This window comes from Trachypithecus francoisi, unplaced genomic scaffold (assembly GCF_009764315.1).
Source record: "Trachypithecus francoisi isolate TF-2019V2 unplaced genomic scaffold, Tfra_2.0 Lachesis_group4, whole genome shotgun sequence".
Lineage (NCBI taxonomy): Eukaryota > Metazoa > Chordata > Mammalia > Primates > Cercopithecidae > Trachypithecus > Trachypithecus francoisi.
In genome coordinates this window covers 93930876-93952043 of record NW_022681469.1, presented here as the reverse complement: position 1 = coordinate 93952043, position 21168 = coordinate 93930876, and the positions used below count along the sequence as shown (strand labels likewise).

Sequence of the window (21168 nt, the reverse complement as noted above, 5' to 3'; positions counted from 1 at the left end):
TGGCTAAGTCATCCACTCTCAGAGCTTCAGTTGCTACCTTTATTTAATGTAACTGATTTCCAAATCTGTATGTCTCGAGGAATCACTCTTTAGTTTACTGCAGCCAACAGGAGATATTTAATGAATATCCTCAGTCATCTTAAATGCAGTGAGCCTCAAATCAAATTTAACTTTCTCTTCCTCTGAAAATGCACTTTCATTGTACTTTCCTCCTTTTATTTCCGTCAGTGATGCTTGCTTTCTACTAGTCGAATGGGGCCAGATATCTTGACATTTTCAAGCCTGCCTCTTTCCTCACTTACTCCTGGTACACAATCAGACATCAACTTTGGGAACCAAAAATTTAAATTTAAACATCTAAATCTAAATCTTAACTAGTTGTTTTAAGTAAAGCAGGTCCCATACACTTTGCCAGGGATTTGTAAAAAGCAAACACATAATTACTAAAATCCTGTTGTTTCTGGGTATTCAGTCCTTTTCTGCTCAGTCTTCTGACCTAAACACATAATGGAATAATTAAGTTATAGACTAGCTTTAGTTTATATTAAGCAGATTGAAGTCAAACACTTCATTATGAGTGCAAAATATATACTTTCAGTAAGATTACACTGTTTTTCCATACACACATATACACACACACATAAATTATGCACTTTTACATCAAATAACACATAAATCCAATTTCAAATTGCCTCTCCAAGTGCATGGAATGATCCCTAATGTTTAAGAAAAATGAATAAGTTGCATTGTACCTAGACCTCTTCAGCCCTGACTCATGATCCATTCCTAATGATACATGCATCTTTTTGTTTTTAATTTTCAGATGTAACATTTATTCATGAAGGAAATAAAACATTTTTGGATAATCTTGTCAATTTTGAAAAGCTGGTATGTAAATTTCGTTACTTCTCCCTTTTTTACAGTAACAGAAATGTATGCTTTTCTTTCCTGCTCTAGGAAACAAATAGTTGTAGTACTTTTCTCCATTGGATGCGTGGCGAATTCAAGGAGCTTATTTGCTGCATGTTGTACACTGCCAACAAAATGTATTCCAATTAACAACAAGTATGTTAGCAAGGTTTTTGTGAACGAAATATGAAAATCTGCTTTTTGTTTTTAAAAATGGAATATCATAAGATGAAGAATTGAGGGTCTATGATCGAACCAGAGCTAAAACTGTAAGGCTGTTGTCAGGAGGAATCCACACTCAGGAGATTATGTTTTATTGCTTTACAGGCATCTCTCAGTGTCTCAGCCTACATGCTTTCAAGGCGCAGAGGGAGAAAGTTCCTCTCCTGGGGATATATGTTTGTCTCTCAGGACTCCAAGCTTAAATGTGAGGCTGGAATTTGCAGGGTCTTGTGTGAAGGGAAGGACCACCCCTTTGTCAGCCTGTTGACAAAGGGTGCCACCCCTGAGCACCATGGCCAGAGCAGCTCAGGCAAAGTACCCTCCCTCCTCCAGCAAGAGGTTCCCAGGGCAATCCTCTCTAAATGTTTCTGAAACACCGCTTCCTGAATGATTTCCAGGACATTCCCAGGTGTTTTGTAATACGGTGGGCTCCTCCAAGCCTTTCTGACTTGCCCTTGAGCAAAGGAGGCGTTACCCATTAGAACTGAGCAACTGTAAAATAGAAGTACTCCAAAGAGACCCATTGACTGCCAGAGGAATGGATTTATCTGACAGATGAACTTGAGTGTCATAAACTGTCCTTCATGGTTAAAGACGATAGTAGTAACACTGCTCCACAGATCCTGACCTTTGAGTGACCTTTTCAGTAATGGTGATGGATTTGTGTGAACTCTTGCAGAAACTGACCCTGATTCCCTGTGAGACTGAGTCAGCACTTGAGAGGAGGTTAAGTGAGGCAGGGACCACAGACCATGATCAAAGAGCAGTAGGGACTGATGAGTCCCGCTGAGGCTTGGCACCTGACCTTTGCCTCAGAACTACATTGCTCTGCTCACCCAGCCAACTCCCCACATGTAGGGTGAGGCAGCTTGGAAACAGTGTAGTCGGCTCTTATACAACCCCCAAAACCCAAGCATCTGGAATATAAAATACAGTCTTGGAATATCTTGCTTTATCTCCATTTTAACCACACTGAAGACAATCACTGGATGGCCAGTGCTTTTCTAAGTGGTATGTCAATACACTTTCAAGTCTGTCTCTGCAGTAAGTGTTCTGGAATCAGAGCTCAGTTATTTTAGATGCTACAGTCAAACCAACAGAGCCAGAAATGGATAAAGTGTTATTTTTTTTGTATGTATTTTGTGTTGCTGTGTGGTATTCTGAAGATCACAGGGCACTTACTAACAATGAAAGGCTGCAGGCACTAGAATTCTTGCCTCTAAGCAGGTTAATCCCTGGCGTTTGGGATTAATGAAACAATTGCGGGAATATGAAGCCTTCGGTCAATATTTACTTCGCTTCCTGGCCAGCACATCTCCCTAAGAACAACACATGAGCTTTGTGGAGCATCTGTGAAGATGTAGGAGGAGGTGTGTCACACCAAGTGGAATTCCCTGGAAAGGCTGAGCAATCTTTTCCCCTGACTAGTCCAAGGGGCCGTGGGAGAACAACTGCACTCTATCAGCTGGCTGTTGCCTGTTGTTGAGGGCAGACGTGAGGTTGACCTCCTTAAAGTGAACCAGTGAATTTGTTAAGTTCATTATGTCATTTTCCCCCTCAGATAGTGCCACCAAAGTGACAAGATGATAAAAAACCTGAACAAGTCCGTAAAGTCACAAATGGGAACAAGCTGTGGAAAGCTTGTTCCCACCTTCCTTCTAACCAGCGTCTGTGGCCTTCCCCTGCTGTCTCCAGTAATCCAGCAGAAGCCTCTTAATGCCAGCTCTCAAATATGCCAAGACTGCCAACTAACCATAGAGCTGGAAACAAAGGAAGTCTAAATGATATGACTTCTATTAGGGTCAATCATCATACCCTTAATTCTTTGAGAAAGTTTAAGGGAATAGCATGGCATAAATAATATTTTAAATTCCTAAAGAGAAATTTTATTTTATAAAACAGTGAAGAAATGGGTGCAGTTCAGCATGCACACAACAGGCACATAGTGCACATGCAAGCCTGTCAGGCAGGCATGGGTTCATCATTTCCTTAGAGGGCAGGCTCCGCCCACGGGACCAGTGAGCTCCTGGTCCACAGCACGCCTCATGCTGTGGACCAGTGAGCTCCTGGTCCACAGCACGCCTCATGCTGACCCCTCCTTACAGAGTAGACAGGATAAAACTGTGTCCAGGACAAAAAGGAGTTTTGTCATATATAGCCCTGTGTTACACTTGGATGCTAGAGAATGAGACTGACCTTTCTAGGAGAAACACTATTTTCAAGGAATGTTTCTTAGCAAAGGACTGGGTTTCTCTAAAGCTAAAACAGGATCATCTTTCACAATAATGAACCAATAGAACCTAAGTGAATTAACTTGTGAGAAGTCTATTCCTCATGATGGATATTAACTTAAGCCAGTTAACAGATAATTCAGTGTATTATCTTTATCTGGCTGATGCAGTCCAACACATTGAGTCAGACCCCATGAAAATCCAGAAGCCCTCATCAGGTCTAATGAGATTTCTGTTCTTTATGCTACATTCCTTGCTGCCTCAGCAAGTGGAAATGTTTTCATCTCAAACTGTTTCATAAGAAGAAGCAAATGGTTTCTTTTCTTCTCTTTATCCCTCGATGTTAAGGGCATCATCTTTTACCCTGTCTACCCCCTCCCCCTTAGAAAACCTAAAGATGAAGACCAGAACTCAGATTTCAGTGCCACACCTGGTACTGAGCCTTACATCAGTTTGAGCCTTGCACAAGCTATGCAAATGGCATATGAGAGAAATCAATGTGACGCCAGAGCTTAAAATGAGAAAACTGACCTGGGAAAAGTGGTAAAATTTGGGGAAGGAAACCGAACAATACATGCACAGACATGAGTCAGGTCTCATTTCCTTTACAAATGCAGCTTGAGCTACTGCAGTAATCACTCTCCTATTCAATTTTCCACTATTGAATAGAAGTGCATTAGAAATATGGTTATGACAACAATTCAATCGGTAGGTCATATTCAAATAATTTTTCTGTAGTTCTGAATTTTAAGAACATTTGTTAGTGTTGAATATTCCTTCAGAAATAATTCATTGAGGGTTTGCTGTATATGGTGATTCTGTGCTCAGTGTGTATAGTTGGGACATGAAAGATGTTGACCCACTTTGGAGGACCAGATAATGATATGAATTCTTGAATAATAGGATGATGTTTGTATTATGATATGAAACAAAGTAGAGAGCTACTGTTGATTCTCAGGAGAACTAGAACATGATGACAATAGTATTTAGAGATTATTCTGGTAATTAAGCCAGCTAACATAGCATTTTGGAAGAGACCATCCTGCACTCTAGTTCTTCCTATAGCATATATGTATATGCTTCCGAAATGCCACTTCCTTCAACATGAAAAACTAAAAGTGGTAGAGACAGCTAGAAGACTCTTGCGGGTACACAAGTATAAGATGATGGGATCTTGTCCAAAGCAGCCGTACATTTAAGAAGACTTTTGCCCGCCAAGCAGGGTGGCTCATGCCTGTAATCCCAGCATTTTGGGAGGCCGAGGTGGGTGGATCCCGAGGTCAGGAGTTCAAGACCAGCATGACCAACATGGTGAAACCCCGTCTCTACTAAAAATATAAACATTAGCTGGCTGTGGTGGTGTGCCTCTGTAATCCCAGCTACTCAGGAGGCTGAGGCAGGAGAATCGCTTGAACCTGGGAGGTAGAGGGTGCAGTGAGCCAAGATCGTGTCATTGCACTTCAGCCTGGGTGACAGAGTGAGACTCCATCTCAAAAAAAAAAAAAAAAGACTTTTGCCTGGAAATCAGTGAGGACTTCAAGGAAAGAAATTAAATTAGAATATTGAAGACTGTACGTGACTGTAAACTACGAACAGAAAATGGTCTCTAAAGATGTTGATGTCGGCCGGCCGCAGTGGCTCACACCTGTAATCTCAGCATTTTGGGAGGCCAATTTGGGTGGATTACCTGAGGTCAGGAGTTCAAGACCAGCCTAGCCAACACGGTGAAACCCCGTCTCTACTAAAAATACAAAAATTAGCCAATATTAGCCGGGCGTGATGGCATATGCCAGTAATCCCAGCTACTCAGGAGGCTGAGGCAGGAGAATTGCTTGAACCTGTGAGGCAGAGGTTGCAGTGAGCTGAGATCACACCACTGCACTCCAGCTTGGGCGACAGAGCAAGACTCCATCTCAAAAAAGAAAAGATGTTAATGTTTTAGAAAATGTTCATCTTTTGTAAGTATCTCATTTCCAGTTACAATTTAAGATACTTGAACCTTTGAATCTACAAAAATTCCTACCTCCATTCAGCACATATGTGTAAGTCAATGTGTCTGACACAGTAGGCTCTGCACATGCAGAGCCCTCTGGTGGTACCTGGTCTAGAGGAGGAGAAAAGTTCAACAGCAATGACAATGACACAAAGCCAGTAGGTGCTGTACAAAGAGCAGTGGAAATGTTGAGATTGGAGCCTCTAGGTCCAGGAGGGACATCTCAGAAAGGCTTCTTGGAGAGGAGGTGACACATACCCTGAAGTGAAACAACATGCGCAAATGTGAACAGGATGATTGGGGCCGGGGTGGGGTGTGGGCGGGGGGCGGGGGTGGCTGTACTTCTCTACAGTGTATTTTCTCGTGGCTCAGTAAGAACCTGTGCAACCCGGGTTGGGTGCTACTGTTTTTTGTTTGTTTGTTTTTGAGATGGAGTCTCACTCTGTCACCCAGGCTGGAGTGTAGTGGTGTGATCTCGGCTCACTGCACCTCCGCCTCCCAGGTTCAAGCGATTCTCCTGTCTCAGCCTCCTGAGTAGCTGGGATTACAAGCACCTGCTACCACCCCCGGCTAATTTTTTTGTATTTTTAGTAGAGATGGGGTTTCTCCATGTTGGCCAGGCTGGTCTCGAACTCCTGACTTCGTGATCTGCCCACCTCCCAAAGTGCTGGGATTACAGGTGTGAGCCACCTCACCCGGTCTGGTGCTACTGTTTTGGCAGACAAGGACTAAGTATTTTTTGATAATCCAAGCTCCATAGAATCAAAGCTATGTCCAGCTCCAAATACAGTTCTTCTGTTTACAGCCAAGAGTGCTAGATCATCCTTCCATCCTAGCAGGCACTGCTTCTTCAGTAACACCGTCAGCGACCCTTCCATTGATGTGTTTCCTGTTCTACCTTACAGCATATGATCGCAGACACTGTCCGAACCCTGAGACACTGCAGGACTAACCAGTTTGGTGAGTCATTGAAGTCAGGTGCGGAATGTAAATTGACTCTACATTGGTACCAACTGTGGTCACAAGTATTGGGTGGTAATCAATTTAAACAAATTGAAAACTAGCATATGTATATACATATGCATATTGTATATATATAGTAGATTGTCTGTTTGTTTCCTCACTGCATGTTTGGGATGCAGAGGAAGACAAGATATGGCAGATTATTATCCCCTAATGGCAGCAAGTTTATGCTGCAAAGAGTGACTTTATGCACTCAGAAAGCACCTCCTAGCAACTCCCGCTGACTTCTGTCCCCACAGTGTCTTGCTTTGCTTGCCCACTGGCTCAAAAATCACTGGTGAGTTGAGCAGGGGTGACCTTGTCCCTAACCTCTTTGCGTGGAGCCTTCCTGGAATAGGACTATAGCTTGTAAAAGTGCCTAAAGCAGCCTTCCAGAATCTTTTCTCCTCTCCAATGAAAACTTCCTGTCTGGAGCTGCCTTTTAGCTGCAAAAGTGTGGTTCTGAGCACTTCTGTAGAATCCCCACTGAGACTAATGTATGTAGGAATATTTGTTCCATTTTAAATCTCAGTCATAATTTATGCTATGTTTAAATGGTGTTAGAACATTGCAGGAAGGAAGGAAACCAACTTTATTGAGTTGAAGGAGCTTTCACATGGGCAATGGAATCCTGACATCCGTCCTAGTAAATGGGGATTATTAACCCTGTAGGTGTAGAGCAAAAAGCAGAGACTCAGAGAGATTCACTTATTGAGCCGTTATTCAGACTGAGTCTGCCTTACCTCCTTGTCCTCTCCTCTGCCCTCTGCAGATCCTATGGATACAAAGGGTAATAAAAAATAGAAAATTGATTTCAACAATTTTAAATTAATCAAAGGCAACCACTCAGTTCAACTTCATTTTTTAAGTAAGACATGCCCATTGTAAAACAATTTTTTCAACAATATAGAAGTATATATAAGGTAGAAAATCAGAGTCCTAATTCTCAAGAAAAGTACTAATAACAATTGGGTACATGTGCTTAAGAATTTTTTCTGTTCAGTGCTGTTCTAGGCTGGCAATATTGTCTCCCAACAAAGTAAGTTAGGAACTGGACTTCCGTGTGGATTATGTTTTCTCTTTGAAAAGGAGACATAAATACAGGACCTAATTTTCTAAATATTCACATCAATTAGTACCACTTTAATGTACCTATATAATTCTTCATTAAGCATACAATGCAGTTACAATAAAAATAGTGATCATAACATCATCACAGAGATTCACTGAAATGTACAAGCATAATGCTGATGAGTATAGCTTCATATTGCTTTTATCCTGCTTTGCTTCCCACGTGTTTACTGGGGGTTCAACTAATTCTGAGATATCAGTCTCACTTAAGCAAGGAACTCTAGTTTATATATGCTCCAAGTATAGACAGGAAGGTGATAGTTATACTAGCTTGTGTGGCCTTGAACCTGCCTTGATCTTCCCACTCATCAGAGAATAACCCTCTGTGTGGCACTAAGCAAAGGAGAAATTTAAATAACTATCAAGCCAGTTTGTGTTCTAATATTTATATACAGTATCTTTAAAAATCGGTTTGGAAATTTAATTATCCAAATTCATTTTAACAGTTTATATGAGCATAGTAAACCCATGTCAGCATTTGGGATAAAATATGAAAATGTTCATCAAGTCACTTATGCATTATAAAGTATCATGCAAATGTCAGTTGCCCTGGTTAGAACCATCCATTGTGCCATCTTTTTAAGGCTTGAAAATTAACAATAAAATTACCTTTGTAGCATCACGTTATCCAAACCAATGTTTAATAAATGAAAAGCACTTTCTCAACGTCTTCCAGAGAAGGTATTCTGGAATAAAACAGCTTTTTGTTACTTTCAAACAGGTGGAATGGTATAAACTTTAACTCCTAGTGTGTTTACTTGCTGAAACTAGGAAGCCTGTTTCTATTAAACCTAAGAATTATAAGCCACCCATGTCATACAGGTCTTAAATTATTTCCTCATAAAATGCATTTGTTATAGAGGAGAAAAAAGGGGGTTTCCCAAGAGAAAAGAAATGCTATAAGAAAATGCTCAGCCTCCTGCATTTCCCTTCCCTCTGCTCAAACTGAGCTCCAGCAGCTCACCCTGCTTGTCCCATGCATAATCTACAAAGCAACAGGATATGATGTCTTCATCACTCACCTTTCCTTTGTCTCACGGTAGCGCAGTTTGGCCAGTGTTCACCAGCCTCGAATGGTTTGTTTGTGGGGGTGTGTGTTTGACTATGGTGCATGGGCTTGCCCCGTGGTTCATGCTGCTTCATCCTGGTTCCTTATCAGCACGGGTGCTAGCAGGGTGTGGATGTGTTCACAGTGTACTAAAGCCTCCTTTGGCCCCTCGATTCCTTGACTGCCCTAGATATGTGAGTGGAAAAAAGCCCCTTGTCTTGTCCTTCTCTGGGTAGACTTTAGTCCATACACATAATTTCTGAAGCAATTTCATCTGTTAACCACATCTTAGAGTCTGTTCTGTTGTATCTGTTCATTCAATTGCTCCATTAATTTTTTTTTCAAAAAATGAGAATACCAAAGAATTGTACAAAATCTAAACAACAAAAAAGTGATTGCATTCATATGCTAAACACATTATCAGCGCTTTTCAATGCTTCTAGGCTGAGATATAGGAGCCAGTGCTGGCCGTTTAAACAGGTAACTGCTGTAAAAGGCTACATAGAAGGACTCAGGAACCATATGGCCTGGGTCCGAATCCTGGCTGTGACACTTACTTGCTGCGTGACTGTGCTCAGTTTCCCCATCTGTGGAGTGAGATAATAACATAATTTCAAAATAACATACAATGTTAGGTAATAAACGCTATAAGTAGCCTGCCGGTCTGCCTGACCTGAGGAATCCATTCTGAGCTGAAAAAGCATTTCTACCTTAGGACAAGGACACCTCTTATGGGATTCTAACTAATGAGAACCCACCTGGTACATTTATTCAGCCTTAGTGTGGGGTTTTGTTGGTATGTAGATATAGCATTACTGCTCTCCTGAGATTGTCTTTTTTTTTTTTCCCCCATCTAAACAACAGGTGACCTGTGTCCAAAAGAGCATCAAGAGTTAAAGTCCTATGTTAATCACCTATATGTCATTGACAGCCAGCAGGCCCTGTTTGAGCTCTCACACAGGATCGAGCCTCGGGTGTGAGCCCCACTGCCTCACCTCCCCTGTGTCTGCAGCACTTTGAGCTACGGGAATGTCTATACCAAGCACGTTGCTTTCCTGTGAGAAAAGAAGTTGCTGAGTTTTATCAGTATAACCCAAGACTTTCACAGGAAAGCCAGCCAAAGCGTGTTCAGGAAGTGATGTCAGCCACCAGAGAAGGGGAGAGGCCTCTCCATGCTACTCTCGAGACAAGAAGGCAGAAGGAGAGTCGGAAGCATTCTTGAGATGGAGAAGGCTGGTTTCTTATGATCACCTTGTTGATCCAGTCCAGTTTTCAATATGAGATGTGCCAGCATCAAGACAAGACAACGACGTCTTGACGTGCAATGACCAAATATTTCATTAAGAGCATGCATGGAACAGGAAGGAGTTTTTACTTTGCCTAGTTTTAGATTACTGTCCATAAGCTGTCAAAGAAGTCATTCTTTTGAACACCTGATGACAGAGACAGCATCTCTAGACCTCCAGGGAGGAGAGGTTTCTGTTGATAACCACCTGTGACATCACCAAAAGCCACTTGTGTCTAGGGAGTTAGTGAGGACTGTAGCTAGCATTCATGCTCTGCTGGGCAGATGAACAATGTCAAGGTGTGCATCACTTTGCACCACAATCAACTATTGACACATGCTTGCAAGTGAAATTAGTTTCTGTACAACTGATTTGCAGCTATAGGCAAGGTAGATGAAGTTGCTTTGCCAGTAAGGAAAAATAGTAATCTTCAAGAAATTGACTCATTGTTTAATTCCTGGGGATTTTCTTCACACTTGTAAGCAGGCTCTTATCTTTTATTGGACATAATATGATTTTGAAAAAGCACAGTGCCTGACACATTGTAGACACTCACTAACTGCTTACTGAGGTGACAGAGTCACAGAAGTCTGCATTCTTGTGCCTGATGATGCATTTTGCATACCTCATACAGGCTCCTTGCCCACACTATGGAACGACAGCAGCCAGCGCAGGGAGGTTAAGTGACATTTAATGAATGAAGCACTTAGCATTCTCTAGGTAGTAAGATAGCGGTAATTACCAGTGTTTTGGCAAATGAAAAATGCCCTGAAATAGCCAAGTGTCTGATTGATGTTGGTGACTTAGAAGTCCTATAGTCCACCTACCAGCCAAAGCAGGGAGCCTTCCTATAATTTGCCTTTTTTTTTTTTCAAAATCTGAGTCTTCTGAAATCTTTTTTTATTCCCATTTTTACCAATTGAGGCTCCTTTAGCAAATAAGACGTCTTGATATTTTCAAGGACTGGGTAGAGGATTTCTTTCAACCTTCACATGAACAAAACAGCCTATGGATCAAAATAATGAAATCTACCCCTGCCCGCTAGATACTTGTCACCTTGCTAAAATGCAAGGGCCTGGTCCATTCATTTTCCAAATGCAGGAGTCTTGGTGCACTTCTCACTCTTCCTGCCTGTTCATCTCTTTCATGCCCACACAGACCTGTTTCCTTTTTGTCTCATCAACACCTCATTCATCCTCATTAATGAGGCATGTCCAATGCTTTTTGACATCTTTATAGCAGTGCTGTTTCCTGGGCTCAGGAACCACACTGAGCTTGAGATACTGCTGGAAGGAACCATGTGGAGAGAAGGTTTGAGAGGACTTTGAGAGAGACTTAGTTCGGCCCAGCATGTAAAACTTCAGTCCTGAACATTTACGGGGTTTTATAGAAGGGCATCCTCCAGAGCTGGTCCATTCAGAGAAATGCTGCATGCTGCTGGTCATGGAATGTGGCCCACGGGAGGACACCAGAGCCAGAGAACCGGACAGCAGACTTCCCTCACAGCTGGGCTCAGCAAACCCTCCAAAGCCCTCCTCACGCAGTTACTAACGATAGCATGGGCTTACAGCACAAGCACGTGTTCTCACCTTTTTCCTATGCCCTGGACTAAGGTTTGGCCAGTGTAATCATATAAGGCCATCCTGACATTGTTTCTGTGTTTCACAGTTCAGATTTTTATTTACATTAGAACTACATTGCTCCTAGTAGGACATTACCTTTAGGGGACTAATTTTCCATGGAGAACTATTTCAGCATATTGCGTGCTGCTTAGACCCCAAGTTAGATATGCACACCGAGCCAGATGAAGCTACACAAATGTTGTGTTTAAATGCACTTTGTACAGTGACTTCAGAGTCTCTCACATGACATGGGTGGAAACTGGGGAGAAAATGATGCTTGTTCACCTCTTCCTCCAGCCGTGGTTAAGTGGTCCTAGGGGTAGCAGAGGGAAGGGAGGATTTTGTGCAGTCGAGATTTGCTTTTCCATCCTTCTGAATGTCCAAAATCTCTACATCTTTCTGAAGTTTAACAACTGTCTCTAGAGGTTTGCCAGGCGGCAGCTCAAAGCTTTGCAGAATCTTAGATCTGGAATTAAAGAATTCAAACCCAGGCCGGGCGCGGTGGCTCAAGCCTGTAATCCCAGCACTTTGGGAGGCCAAGACAGGCGGATCACGAGGTCAGGAGATCGAGACCATCCTGGCGAACACGGTGAAACCCCGTCTCTACTAAAAAATACAAAAAAAAAAAACTAGCCGGGCGAGGTGGAGGGCGCCTGTAGTCCTAGCCACTCGGGAGGCTGAGGCAGGAGAATAGCGTAAACCCGGGAGGTGGAGCTTGCAGCGAGCTGAGATCTGGCCACTGCACTCCAGTCTGGGAGACAGAGCCAGACTCCATCTAAAAAAAAAAAAAAAAAAGAATTCAAACCCAAATTGTGAGAACCAGATTTTACTCAACAGAAAGCTTTTTCTAAGGAATCTGAGTTGTTCACTGGTGGACAGTGGTAGGGCTTGAGCACTCCTTGTTAATAGGATGGGCCACGCTCCCTCTCTGGATATTCACCCAGGCCTCTTCAGAATAGGTTTTGTTCTGGCTAGAAGTGTGGTCTAGAAGATGGCTAAGCTCTTTGCCTGCTCTCGTTTGGAGTTTTATTATTGCATAAAATCTTCGCTCACTCTGCAAATCTGTATCTGCCACCTTCGGCACCAGGTGGTGCAGGCACACTTCTAAGTGGGCTCTTTTTGTTACAGCACAACTCTCAGACAGTCCTGTGGGTCTTTGGATTCGTCAGCATTCCAGCAAACTAGCCCTGCTTAGAAGTTAGCACAAGACGGCAGAATGCAGGACTCCGTAGGCAAAATCACAGCCTTGCCATTAAAAAAATTTTTTTTACATACACATTTGCAGGTGTTCCCTAGAGTGTGGTGTTTTGAATTTGCTCTTTGTCATCTGTATAACTGCCAAATGATTGTAGTGATACACATGACCTGCATTCACTTTTTTCTAGTTTCCTTAGCTATGTTTAGAATAAATTCATTTCCCTAGACCAAGAACCACAAACAGGTAGTGTGGAACATACACCGAATTTAGAAGCATGTGGATAAGGTGAATGCTCACACTGCCTAGTCCACAGGGAGGGGATGCTGCATGTATATATACTCGCCTCTGAGTGGAGGAGAAATTGTGGCATGAAAGAGAGGGTACCAGTGATGACTTCTTATCCCTGGAGCTGGGCTTTCACTGCTACCCATATCCCAGCCCTGCAAGTCTGTTCTAGCCAGCACAGACACCGCAGATCCAGAACTGAATGTTCCTAAATGGCACAGCCAATCCAGTCTTCTCAGAAACTGGGCAAAAACATTAAAATGGGGATGATCAGGTCTTCTGCAGTGGTCCAACACAGGATTTCTTTTAAATGTTTCAAAAACATGTCCTTAAAATTTCAGCCTGCTTCTTAGCGAGTGGGCCAGTTTTGCTTAAAACTGGTGGGGGTGGGGGGGAAGTTTTTAAAAATTGCCAAAAAGTTAGATGAAAATGTATTACTGTATAAAGCAAAGCTGTATATACTAAACATTTTTTAGCAGAGTAATATTTATTTGCATAGTCTATTTATTGTATTCATATTACACTGTTATTAAATACTGGGATGAAATCGGTGACCTGAAGCAAGAAATCTTGCCTTTTAATGTATCATTAATTAGGGCTGCTGTGATACTGTCAGCTTGCATTAACAATTAGAAGATAGAGAACCCGCCATCAGGGTGTCTACCTAACTTCTCAGGGACTACACTTGGTAGTTTTCCACCATTTAAAGAACTGGTAAATATGAAACATTTGTTGAGTTACCAGAATTGCCATTAACAGTGTTTTCTTTCCCATATTCCATGCTTTCTGCCTCTGTGTATATATATTATATATATATGACTGTGCTGTGTATTTATCGAAGCTAGTAAGCAATAATTTATATGTAAAAATGGCCAAGCAATATAAGGTTAAAACTTATATAAGTAACCCTTACCTTATCTTGTATTTTCAATTTTTTTTTTAAACTGCTTTTCCAAATATGAGACTATGTTAAAGACACTATTCATGCCTCTGAGTTTTTGCTTTCTCTGTGATGTGTGTGGATTAAATAGCTCTGTTCTGGCAGCATGTGATGCTCAGGGAGTTGGAACTCAGAAGTCATTTGCTGACTGAAAGAGCTACAAGTAGGTGAAGAGGTTCTCAGGCAGCCTGTGGAAGCCTAAATCACTTATCCTGCCATTGGGTTATTGCAGAACCTAAACACCCTATTTTGGAAATTGCCTCAGTGTTCTCAGAGTCTGAAATTTGGGGAATCCGGCAACCATTGTCATTGCCTCACCCCACTTGAGCAGGACCAGGAACTGTCCCTCACCAGCCCAGATACTTAGTGCAGCTCCCAGCCCAGTGATGATACCCGGGGCCCAGGATAGAGGTCCTGACAGCGGAAAAGCCATGAGTGGATGGAGCAACACAGGGGTAATAAGGATGCCCTGGGGCAGTGGGATGCCAGGCGGTATATACACTAGCGCAGACTGTATGAGTATTCAACATCTTCTCTCTGCATAAACAGGAAATGTGTACATCTTGCCCATCGAGGTCAAGTTTGGCCTTTGGCATGTGTCCATCTCCCCCCTTGCAGGAGGATTATAAATCTCATCTTGTTGAACCCAGGAGTAGCCCAGTATCTCGCTCTGTCCAATGAAAAATGGGGAGACATGTCTGTGGAAGCTTTATGAGGTAGCCTGCACCTGCCATGTCTGCTGTGCTGTGAGACCTGCACTGCTCCAGATGAAGGCACCCCATCAGCCTGGGTGCTGGATCACAGGAAACACGGAGCAGAGCCCTGGCTTGTGAACGACATATAACTTGAGTGAGAAATCAAACATCACACTAGAAGTCTCTGAGATCTGGGAGTGGTTTCTTAACTCAATGGAATGTAGCCTCAGCTGACTAATACAGTCTCTCAGAACAGTCTTTTCAAATTGCCCTTTCCCTCCGTCCACTTGTGGGTGGCAGTATTGGCTCAGCACAGTACCTCGTGGATGAAGCCACCTGTTGTCACACCTCCATGCAAAGGGCTTGCCTTTTTATGAGAAATGGGGAAAGACGACTTGAAGACAATTTTCTTGGGTTTTTAATCACCAGGAAGTGGCACTTCTGTGAAACAAGGGAAATGGGAAGAGAAAACACAAGGGCATTGTCTCTAAGGCAGCCACTGGAAGCAGAGAGAAGTCCTGATCCCTAAATCACTTCATCTGTAGGGGCTGACCCCACGGGGCCCTCCTGGAACCTGGAGAATGCAGGAGATGAAGGGAGAGCTGGAAGCCCTAGGCTCCAGCTTCGGAAGGGAATAGGAAAGAAAGGGAAATGCCCATTGCTAAGGACGTGATGAGATTTTCTTCAATTTCAAGTGGGATAGCTGGTACTGGGAAGATGCACAGGGCTCCCATGAACTCAGAAGCCTGGTCTTGTTAGTAAAACTCAAAATGAATTAGCAAAACTCAAAATGAAACTTCTGGTCCTGGCCCTGGTGCACTAGCAACAGAATCCTACTCAAGGCATGAGGCTGCATATGAGGTTTTTTGTCTGCATCTTCTGAATACCCCATGAGCCTTTGCTCTTCAGTCACTACTTTCAACAAATGAGATTCCTAAAGCTTTGGGCTTGCTGATGTTCTTTACTGAAGTACTCCTGTTACAGAGGGCAGCAGGAATTTCTCTTGCCTAAACAGCCATAGCAGTTCCCCTTCTCAGCACCTAAGGAGCAGGGCCGACTTACTAGACAGAAAGTGGCGTCCTGAGGACTGAGCTAGTGCAGGGTTCCTGGGGAATGCGCTCAGATCCCTGATCCAGCCAGACTCAGAGCTGGTCCAGTCTCATTTCTTTATTTTGTTTCTCTTGCCCAGGAGAAATTCAGCCTGTGTTTGGGCCCTACTGTGGCTTCTAATCATGCATCCTTATCCTAGGGATGGGGGTCTTCCAAGTGTTGGGAATTCAGACAGTAGCCTATGGTTATAGCTTCATGGGCATTTCTGCCACAAGATCACGTCACTGCTCACCACGGCAGTCCCATAGTAAACTCTGTAGCCACCTTCTGAGTCCACTGCTCTCCCTCCAGCCTGGAGTTAAGGAACTTCCAAATTCTCCTCACATGGCACTTGTGCGCCAGGGTAAACCAAACCCCCACCCCCTATCTAGCCATATCATGTCACCATTATTTTCTGCTACAGCCACACCGTGTAGAAGATCTCAACCGACCTGGAAATTTTCCCCTAAAAGAACCAGCTCCCCTCTTGTGGGGAAATTTTCCCCTAAATGAACAAGCACCCCGTTATCTCTGGGTGGTTCTCATATTTCCAGGTTTCCAACCTGGAAATGGGTGGGTAGAAACACCAAGCTCTCCTGGTTGGACTTTTCCTCTCCCTCTCCCTGAACAGCAGTCCCAGCCTCAGAGGCTGGCATACCTGAAATGCCACCATGGGAAGTGATAGCACCCTCGTCTCTGGAAGGCCCCTCTTACTCACAGACATCTGGAAGTTCCCAAGTTGTGTGAACGTTCCCAACTTGAGTGAAAATCATCACTTCCTGAGAAAATCCCTCTACTGGTCACCTTGTTCTTGCAGTCCCGACCAAAAAACAAAACAACAACAACAAATGGCAAAGACGTTGAGTCTCAAAAGCAGTTAAAGCAATTAGCCCACCTGGAAGCCTTGAGGCAGCGGCAAGAGCTGCCCAAGTTCTATTTTTTTTTTTTTTTTGAGACAGGGTCTCACTCTGTCACTTAGGCTGGAGTGCAGTGACATGATCACAACTCATGGCTCACTGCAGCCTCAACCTTCCCAGACTCAGGTGATTTTCCCACCTCAGCCCCCTAAGTAGCTGGGATGACAGGTGTGTACCACCATGCCTGGCTAATTTTTGTATTTTTTTTAGAGATGGGGTCTTGCCATGTTGCCCAGGCTGGTCACAAACTCCTGGGCTCAAGCAATCCTGCTGCCTCAGCCTCCCAAAGTGCTGGGATTACAGTTGTGAGCCACCGCACCCTGCCCTTCCCAAGTTCCACAGCAACAACAGGGCTGTGGTGTCTCAACTCTCAAGTCCCTTTCAAGGTGGGAAATCTTGAAGCCAGACTGAGAAGGATGCATATATACCTTTGTGTAAGAGAGAGAGAGATAGAGAGAGAGAGTGTGTGTGTGTGTGTGTGTGTCTTGGCCCTAACTAGAGGAGCCCAGGCCACCAGAATTGCCTTCAGGACAATGAGCTCTTCCCCATCAGAGATGTGCAAACAGACCCGAAATCAACCAGCGGAGATGGTTGCAAGGGCAATCCAGTGATCAGATGAGAGCTGTGTCAGGAGACTTTTAAGACCCTTTCAGCTCATGGCGTTTAGGAAAGCTGGTGCAGACCTGTAGTTGCCAGAACTAATTAGTCTTTTGGGTTTTTTTTTTTTTTTCTTTAAGTGACTTGACTAATGTAGGAAGTAAGAACTGTTCATGCTCCTTTGTATCCAATTGACCTGGGCTAGGCCTCAGAAGCTGGAAGGGAAAAGGCCGTGGGAGGATGCCGGAAAGGAACACCTCACCCCTTCCCTGTCCTGTGCCCACTGCTGACTCCACAGTCCCACCAGGGATGAATGCCTGCAATAAACAGAAAAGTCCCTGGAATCAATGCATCAGGGCACGCTGCCAAGTGCCAAGCTGGCTACTGCCTCCCAAATGGCAGGGACTGGGTCTGCCTGGCTCCTCACTGTACTCCTGGCCTCCCACTCTCCAGCCCCATCCTGCTCATCTCCCAGCCTCCCTGCTGGGCCCCAGCACTCAGGTCTGGCCTGTCCCTTCTCTGCCCACTCAACACAGTGTGCCCAGAACTCCTTCGCTACCTACCAAATAAGGATTGGTGTACTCCAAAGCCCTTCTGGATGACCCATCTGACACCGAGCCCCTGCCCCCATCTCTTATCTGAATTCCTGCAGCTGATTGCACCTGCTACTCTTTCAGGAACCACCTTCCATTATCAAGAGCTGGGAGAACTGGCAAAAGTTTCTACCTTGCTCTTGACTGCTATTTCTGCATCTCATAAAGTGTTCCCTACCTCATAAAATTGTGTGAAAAGTAAAATGCAAAAGTGCATATAAAGTGCTAAATACAGTGCCTGGTACATAGTTCACATCCAATTAATGATACTTTGCGTGTGTGTGTGTGTGTGTGTGTGTTTAAAGACAAGGTCTCACTCTGTCACCCAGAGTGGAGTTCAGCAGCATGATCTTAGCTTACTGCAGCCTTGAACTCGTGGACACAAGGGATCTTCTCACTTCAGCCTCCTGAGTAGCTAGCACTACAGGTGAGCGCCACCACACTGGGCTTATATGTATGTATGCGTGTATATGTGTGTGTGTGTGTATGTGTATGTGTGTGTGTGTGTGTGTGTATATATATATATATATATTTTTTTTTTTTTTAGAGATGAGGTCTCGCTATGTTGCTCCGGATGGTCTCAAACTCCTGTGCTCAAGTGATCCTCCAGTCTCAGCCTCCTAAAGTGCTAGGATTGCAGGTGTAAGCCACCATGCCCGGCTTGTTGTTATTATTAATACACGATGCATGCCAGAAGATGTGTACCCACATTTTTCCTCAATCATTGAATATACATGGCTGTGGGTAAGTCATTTGACTTCTCTTATCCTCATTCCCCTTCTTGTCAAACAAGGTAATAGAACATCTCTATCACAGGGCAGTTGTGAGAATGAAATGGCCAATGCATGTGCGAGTTCTTTGTTCATGCTAAAGTGAAATAGGAATATGAGAGATTTCCTTTTAGAATCCCCTCATGCCTTGCACGATGCCAGGACAAAGCAATGGCTCCCTAAGTATTGGCTGATTTACCTGAATAAAAGTATCTTCCTGTAGCTTGCCAAGTTGGGATAATACTCCTGTTAGTATTCATGCTATTATTAACATTGCTAACACAAGAAGCAAAAATGCTGATTAGACCTTGGGCCACAACTTCTCTGAGGACTGGGCAAAGCGCTCTTGCTAGACACCACCCCATTCCTTTCCCTGTTGTCCCTGTGTAGGGACTCCAGGCCAGGAATCCCTGAACAGCAGCTCCCCTTCCAAACCTTGGGCTGCTGATTTGCCACATGGAAGCATCATCATTTCAGACAAGGGCCTGAGAAGAGCAGGCTGTTCACTGTGCTCTGTGGCATGCTCTGTGCTTGGGAGAAATCTCTGGTTTCATTTAGAACTCAGTCTGCAAGCTAAAGGGGAGAGCCTGCACTCTGAGGCCTGGTTGAGATGAAGTCCCCTTTGTAAAAAGCAGGAGAGGCCAAAAAAGGGATGATTCACCCCGGGCTCCATGTTATACTTGCATGGTGTTTTTCTTCCTTAAATCAACCAATAGCTGACCTCCCCTCCCCCATCTCTCTACCTGGTAATATTAGCTCATTAACATTAGTCTACAGCGGCCCTCATCAGCTCCATCTTCTATCCTATGTACTGATCATCTACTGTGTGCCAGATACTATTCTAGGTGATGGAAAAACAACTATGAACAAAGACGCCCTTTTTTATTTTGTTTTGTTTAAGTCGGAGTCTCACTCTGTCACTCAGGCTGGAGTCCAATGGTGTGATCTCGGCTCACTGCAACCTCCACCTCCTGGGTTCAAGCAATTCTCCTGCCTCGCCCCCCCGGAGTAGCTGGGACTACAGGTGCCTTCCACCACACCCAGCTAATTTTTGTATTTTTAGTAGAGACAGGGTTTCACCATATGGGCCAGACTGGTCTCTTGGCCAGACTGGTCTCAAACTCCTGACCTCATAATCTGCCCTCCTTGGCCTCCCAAAGTGCTGGGATTACAAGCGTGAGCCACCACACCCAGCAAAGACCTCTTCTTCATGGAGCTTTGATCCAAGGGAAAAGAAAGATAGGCCATAAACAAAACAGGTAGGTAACACGTAGCAGCACATTAGATGGTAATAAGGTTCTCAAGAGAAAAAAAGCTAAGGCAGGGAAGGGAGTTAGGGAGTGCCAGGCTCCCTAACTAGGTGGGATTTTAAGTAGGGTAACCAGGGAAGGTCTTTGTTATGAGTTGAACTGTGTCCCCCCTAGAATTTAATATTTAAAATCCTAATCTCTAATATCTCAGAATATTACCTTTTTTGAGATAGGGTCTTCACAGAGGTAATCAACTGAAAATGAGGTTTTAGGGTGGGCCTGAATCCAATGTGACTGGTGTTCTCCTAACAGGGAAATTTGGAGACAGACACAGGCAGGGAGAACATCCATCAAGGTGGCCACTCATGTTGGGGGCAGGGGATGGAGGGGAGTACCTGGAGCAGACTTTCCTTCACAGCCCTCAAAAGCAACAGACACTGCCAGCACCTTGATCTCAGACTTCCAGCCTCCAAAACTGTGAAGCAATACATTTCTGTTGTTTGAGCAAATACCCAGCTTGTGGTATTTTGTTACAGTAGCCCTGAGAAACTCATGTAGCTTTGCTGGGAAGACCTGAAGGAAGTGAGGGACCCACCCATGAAATCCCTGGGGGAAAAGCATTCTGGGCAGAGGGAACACCAAGCGCAAAGGTGTTGAGCGTGCCCCTTGGAGTTCAGGGACCAACGAGGACCCATGCAGCTGGAGCCAGTCAGGAAAGGAAGAGAAGCAGAGGAGGTCAGAGATAACTGGGGCCAGATCATGTGCAGCCTTGATGTTTACCTTAAGTCAGATGAGAACCCCTGGAAGATTTTAAGCAGAGAAGGACATGACCACTCTGGCTACTGAATTTCAGAACAAATAGGGGCAAAGGTGGAAGCAGGGAAATCAGTGAGCTTATTGCAATAATACAAGCAAATACAATGGTGACTTCCACCAGGCGGTGGCATGGGGTGATATGACACAGAGTAATTCTGGATATATTTAGGAAGATACATCTGATATCCTTTGCTGATAAATTAGATATGGAGAAAGAGAACAGTTAAGAGTTGACCACAAGATTTTTGGTTTGACCAACTGAAACCATGAAATCGCAACTAATTGGAATGAAAAAGACCTTGGAGATGGCAGGTGTGAAGGAGAATAGCAGGAACTCAGTTCAGGACATATTTGGTTTGAGATGTCCATTAGATAGACATGGATTGGAACTAACAATAGTCTCTTTGCACCAAGTCTGACTTGTATGCTTGATTTAGGGGCGCTTCTACATCATTCACATCTGAGATTTCACCAGAGTCACAGCCATTCTGTGAGCTGTGTTGTGCTGGATGAATACTTGCTAAATATTGATGCTTCAAATCTCCAGGTCCAAGCTCCAAGCATTCTCAGCACA

At 44.0% G+C, this 21168-nt stretch overlaps 1 protein-coding gene and 1 long non-coding RNA gene across 3 annotated transcripts in view; one reads left to right on the top strand and one right to left on the bottom strand.

The window, feature by feature from the left end:
* Positions 1-12045, top strand: part of RAPGEF5 (Rap guanine nucleotide exchange factor 5) — a 241612-nt gene extending 229567 nt beyond the window's left edge. The window contains exons 24-26 of one of the 2 annotated variants that reach the window (XM_033192533.1): positions 824-888; positions 6261-6315; positions 9401-12045. In XM_033192533.1, the coding sequence (XP_033048424.1) occupies positions 824-888; positions 6261-6315; positions 9401-9516 (236 nt within the window). In that variant the 3' untranslated portion in view covers positions 9517-12045. Of the gene's footprint in view, positions 1-823; positions 889-6260; positions 6334-9400 lie in introns of both variants that reach the window. The other variant, XM_033192532.1, reaches the window with a different exon arrangement.
* On the bottom strand, positions 26-8930 carry LOC117072402. The gene is made up of 4 exons (XR_004432785.1): positions 8511-8930; positions 8098-8174; positions 7101-7132; positions 26-496 (listed from the first exon to the last, which is right to left on the bottom strand). It is a non-coding gene; the product is annotated as an uncharacterized LOC117072402 (long non-coding RNA).
* Positions 12046-21168: the final 9123 nt, after the last annotated feature.